Genomic DNA, 5,162 nt, shown 5'->3' with positions numbered 1-5,162 from the left:
CGGCCACCCGGGATGGCGCCCGCCCCGCCGGGCCACTGTGGGAGCCTCGCGTCCGCAGCTCTGCGTCCCGGCGCCCCTGGGCTGGGTCCCCAGGGCGATCTGGCTTTCGGGGGCCTGTCTTTGTTGGGGGTTCGCTTGCAGGCCGGGAATAGACGTTCGGCCCGCGAGGAGGTCTTGGGCAGGGCGGCCGCGCCCGGGAGCGGCGAGGCGGTCGGGAAGGTCGCGTCTGGCCGGAGTGGGAGAGCGCCGCGCGCCCTGGGCCCATGGCCGGCACCCGGTGGCCGGGGCCGCCTTCGCTCCTGCCCTCCCCGCCAGCCTGGTCCTCCAGTGGGTGCGTCCCGCCGGCCGCCGGGAAGTTCCCACAGGTCGCGCCCCGCCCCACCCTCCGGCGCTCGCTCCCAGCTCTCCTGCACCATCCCTGGCTCCCAGTGATTTGGTCACTTCAGCGAGCCATGGGGAAGGGGTCACTTCTTTTACCCTGGTGATCTTCAGGGTCCGATCTCCAGTTACTAATGATGGCTACTGAGCTCGGAAGTTAAGCTAAGCCCCAGTGGTCTATCCCCACACATCCCTGTGGTCCTGCAGGGCTGGGGAGCGAGTGATGTCTGGCCTTTGCACTAGAAGGGACTGGATGTCTTGCACTATACAGTTGGGGGAAGGAAGCGCTTTTAGGAGCCAGGCCTGGGAGTTGTAGGGCATGTCCCAGTGAATAGGACTGGGGAGACCAGCCCTGCAGATAGGACCAGCTTGCCCAGAAAACGCAGGTGGTCCTGCCCGACCTAGCTGAGGGAGGCCCCAGGAGGGAGAGGCGCAAGGGGAGGAGGCAGGGTGGCTTTGTGAGGGAGGGGCCGCTTGAGTCAAAGCTTGCAGGTCCCAGGAGGTAGGAAGGGCCCTTGTTTGGAGGGTGGTTCCCCCAGCAGAGGAGGCGGGGAAGGACTAGGTGTTTGCTCTGGACTTCCAGGACTGGCCCCAGAAGGACTGTGACTCTGAAATCAGACTTCTTGGAGAGAGTTCTCAGCACTGAGATTAGAGACCTGGGCTTGTGCATTTTTCTAGTGCCTTTGTATGTTTTTATTCATTTTTTTAAGAATGCAGAGGAAGTATGACTAGAAAGATCCAATGGGGATGAACGATGGAATCTTTGAATTCCAGGACAAGACTTGGCACTTGACCCTGTGGCAGTGGGAGCCATTGACGGTTTTGGTGGAGGAGGGTGAGTGATCAGAGCCCTGCTTCAGGGTGTTTACTGCAGTGTTGTGGGGTGGGGTGCCCTGCGCCCACGGTGGAGCCCTCGTGCGGGCTTCCACCTTACATGAAATCACCGATCAGTGGGTTGCACATGGATTGAGGCGCTCCAGAGAACGTGGGTGCAAAGAACCCAGTGTTAACGGGAGAGGAGTTTTCCAGACCCCGCACCATTTGAGGCATGCTGCTTCGTTTTTGAAGAGCCCTGATTCTAATGCCAGCACCCTGGAATTGCAACTGGTGCAGGGAGCTGCAGATGTGTGATGTGCCCCGCAGGCCGTGGCACGTTGGTGGGGCTGGAGCAGTGAAGGGCCCTGTGGAACTTCTATGTCCCTGTGTTCTGGTACCTGCTGTCCTACTTACCTGGAGCATGTTACAGCTCCTGGCTTGTTCTCTGTTTCCAGACCGTCGCTAGAGGATGGCCCTTCCCTTGGGGATGTCATGTGGGACTTTGAATGGACCCGTCACACTGTTTAGCGGAGCTTCAGAGGTTCCGGGTGAACGTGCTGTCAGCCAGGCAGGGCGGCTGGACACTGGGGACCACGTCACTAACTCCGAGAGCGTGGTCCCTCCCATCGAGCTGGTCCACCACCTCATCTCCCTGCCATTTCTCCTCCCTCCTGAGAGCCTGCCTCCCTAGTGGTGGGGACAGACGGGAAGCCTGTGCTCACAGACTGGGCTTCACAGGACTAGACGAGTCCTCACAGAGTGGCTTGTACAGCCTCAGGGGGGAGACGCCTGGTGGCCAGGCCACAGAGAGCACCGTGGCTGGCATGGCCCTGGCAGAGCTCTCCCGAGTCTGCCTGCTGCCCGCCCTCCCTCTCGGGTACAGGCACAGAGCCTGGAGATACCTTTGCTCCCCTGAGAGTTAGGTGGTCTGGAGCCACCCTCCCAGGACACGGGCCCACTGGGCTGTAAGAGGCAGAGGCAGGCAGAGGCTCGGAGTGGAAGGGCTTTTCCTCCCCGCCCGCTCTGGAGAGTTCTCTACCTTCAGATCCGAGAACTGCTGTAAGACTAGAAAATTCCTTTGAGGCAATCACCTCAGGCCCTGCTTCCATTCTCCTTGGCGCCTGCTTTACTGATACACACGAATACCCTTTCTTAATTAGACGAAGGCATTTAATTGAAGCCACTATTAATGTACCTGCTGGGGAGGAGAGCTGAAGGACAGGACCTGCACAACTTTCTGACCCTGATGGCTGACCTTGGGCCAGTGTCCTAGCCTGCAAGGATGGCCCAGTTCCTCCTTCATGATCAAATTAGGGTGTTGGCCTAAATATTTTCCACATTTCAGAATTAGTATGTCTAGCTTTGTGAAAATTACTCGTCAGAAGGTATGTGTGCTGGCCAGAGAGAGACAGGCAGGGGCTGGGGTGGAGGAGAGAAAGCACCCCAGTGGGACGTGGTCATGCCACAGTCCCTTCTCCCCACTTCGTCACTCATGCACAAGTGTCTCATGCGCTTTTCAAGCTGCTGGAGCTGGGATTTGAAGGGCAGTTGACCGCGTGGGGTCTGACTTCCTTAACCACTAGGCTTTGGGTCCAGCCCAAAATGTATTGGTTTCTTGCTATTTTTCGGGGAAATCTATTGCCGGACTATTCACTAAATGCAGTAATTTATAAAGAAAAGTGTATGTACTTTAACTTTCAGAAAAGCGGCTTTTCTAACAGGCACGTTGAGAATTGAGACTTCTAGAGGCTGTCTGTGGTTTAAGAATCTGCGTCCCTTTTTCCCGGAGTTTAAACTGAATTGGAATGCGCTCGTGGATGTTCTGTCCCCGGGACAGGGACTGTCTCTAAGGCACGAAATGACGGGCTGAATGCAGCGGTGTGGAGAAGAGTGAGCTCCTCAATGGCGGTCTCCTACGTGGACGGCCCCAGAGAGGTCGGGGCCTATAGTTAATGTTCACAGAGCATGTGCTGAGCCCCAGGCCCAGTCCTCAGGGCAGTGCGTGGGTTGTGGCTGCAGGTCTACACCCCATCTCAGAGCACAGGCCTATGTCACCACCCCACCTGACGGAGGAGGACGACGGCACTGAGCCTGGGAGTAGCCGTCCCAGGTCACGCACCTGGGGGATGTTGAAGTTGGCTTTGAACTCTGGCCTGCAGAAATGCTGGAGCCCAGGACTTTGAGGAGTGGGGAGGAGAAAAGCGGAAACTGCAGATGTTTTCACAGTGGGGTGAAGGCAAAGCGGTGTTGGCGTCCACTGGGAGCCTTTGAAGAGCCCCTCATCGACGGGGCGGTGAGGAGTCTGCTTGCTGGGGCAGATGTTGGCGGGCTAAGACTTGGAGGATGGGAGGACGGTCAGGGTTAGCCGGGAGAATTAGAGGGCCAAGGTCAAGTTCAGGGTCTGGGAACAGCAAGAAACAGGCAGGGTCGGACAGGGGCTGAGCTCACGGGGCAGCTTGGTCCCTGGCCTCTGTTGTCCAAGGATGCCCCGTCCCAGAGCTGTTCGAGCCAAGCTTTCCTGTCATGTGGTCCAATTGCTATCCTGTCTGGTGTCTTCTGGGAAGTCCCATCAATGTATCTGCATTTTCCTTTCATTTTGAAGCCTCTTAACTCCATTTTTCTTCCTTTCCTTCCGCGTCAGCTGGGTGGGGGAGAGAGAGAGGATGAGCGTAACCACTTGTACAGCCGTGGTTGGGACAGCCAGCAGCATTATTGTCCTGCCTTCAGGATGACGCAGGAGGGCTGATGTGACTGCCGCAGGCCTGTGTGGCAGGGGCCTGTAGTTGGCATTCAGCGACCACGAAGCTAGCCCTGGCGAATGGCAAGGAGTACAGGCTCGGGGGACTTTTGCACTTGACCAGGATGGCCACAGCAGAGACCAATGGGAGCACAAAGGAGGGTTCTAGATTCCAGAGTGGGCGCGGATGGCATCTCTCATGGCTTACTGGTGCAGCACGGCTTTGTGCCTGTCCTGGGAATATACCCGTCTCCTACTGCTGTGTTCTGGGAGTGTCTAGGCTTCCGAAGACCCAGTCATCCCGCCCTCCTTTGGACCAGCGCACATTCAATGTTGGGTGGCAGTGTGTCGAGGCCACGCGGGGCGACGGGGTGCTGCTCAGGTGCGCTGGATGAGATGGGCCCATTTTCACTGCGTTGAGAGCCAGGCCAGCCGCTCGGACTCGTCCTTTCCTGATGCCTCTGGGGCAGGCAGTAACCTGTTGTTGCAAGATCCTGTCTGCTGGTGCCTCGCCCCTTGTCTGCAGGCCCCCCGCATCCCAGGAGGGACCCTGGGCATCTGCAACCCCTGCCATTCCCTCTGCAGTGGAGGTGCCCACGTCTTCTGAAGGAGGCTGACTGTGGGGGAAGGTTCCACTTCACAGAAGTGCATAGCTCTCCTGCTAGGGGGCCCTTCCAGGTTCCACAGCCACTGCGCAGGGTGTGCGGAAGCCGGAGCTGCGCCCCATTTCCAGCTCCCTTGGAGGGCTTTGTGTCCTGCGTCTGTCCGTGAACTTCAATCCGTCACGTCCCTGTCCAGATACCCACAGCAGCTCTTTCTGCTTTCAAGGGACCTTTTGCCCTTGGGTGAAGATCCTTGATCTTCTGGCTCTGGCCATGTTTCCAGGGCTGCCTCTAGACAGCCTCCAACCAAGGCCTGGGACATCGTCCCACCTTCTTGTGCCCGAAGGTCCTTGAAGGCTGGGCCCACATGTCGCCTGTTTCCTACAGCCAGACAGTCAGCAGTGTGGGCGATGGTAGAGATCCAGCCATTGGACCCTGCCACTTTACAGACAGGGAGACAGGTGCGTGCCAGCCCGGCGGGGTTGCAGAACCGACTCAGGATCCCCCACATGCTCTTTCTCCTCAGACCCAGGTGATTTCCCTGCTGGGGACTTCTGGGGCTCTTTTTTTTTAAGACCATGCAATTGCATGTAAAACTAATTTTAGTGATTTATGTAACTGCCTTTTTT

At 57.8% G+C, this 5,162-nt stretch overlaps 1 protein-coding gene across 5 annotated transcripts in view; it reads left to right on the top strand.

The window, feature by feature from the left end:
- RNF144A (ring finger protein 144A) overlaps positions 1-5,162 on the top strand; it is a 139,203-nt gene that overhangs the window by 7,717 nt on the left and 126,324 nt on the right. For 3 of the 5 annotated variants that reach the window (XM_014589739.2, XM_006153462.3, XM_027773802.1), the window contains exon 1: positions 1,077-1,213. The exons of 1 other annotated variant lie outside the window; for it this stretch is intronic. In XM_014589739.2, the coding sequence (XP_014445225.1) occupies positions 1,120-1,213 (94 nt within the window). In that variant the 5' untranslated portion in view covers positions 1,077-1,119. Of the gene's footprint in view, positions 1-1,076; positions 1,214-5,162 lie in introns of those variants that run through there. One more of the 5 variants, XM_027773804.1, reaches the window with a different exon arrangement.

This window comes from Tupaia chinensis, unplaced genomic scaffold (genome assembly GCF_000334495.1).
Source record: "Tupaia chinensis unplaced genomic scaffold, TupChi_1.0 Scaffold000377_1, whole genome shotgun sequence".
NCBI classification, from domain to species: domain Eukaryota; kingdom Metazoa; phylum Chordata; class Mammalia; order Scandentia; family Tupaiidae; genus Tupaia; species Tupaia belangeri.
The sequence above is the reverse complement of the archived record's forward strand: the minus strand, read 5'-3'. Positions and strand labels throughout refer to the sequence as shown.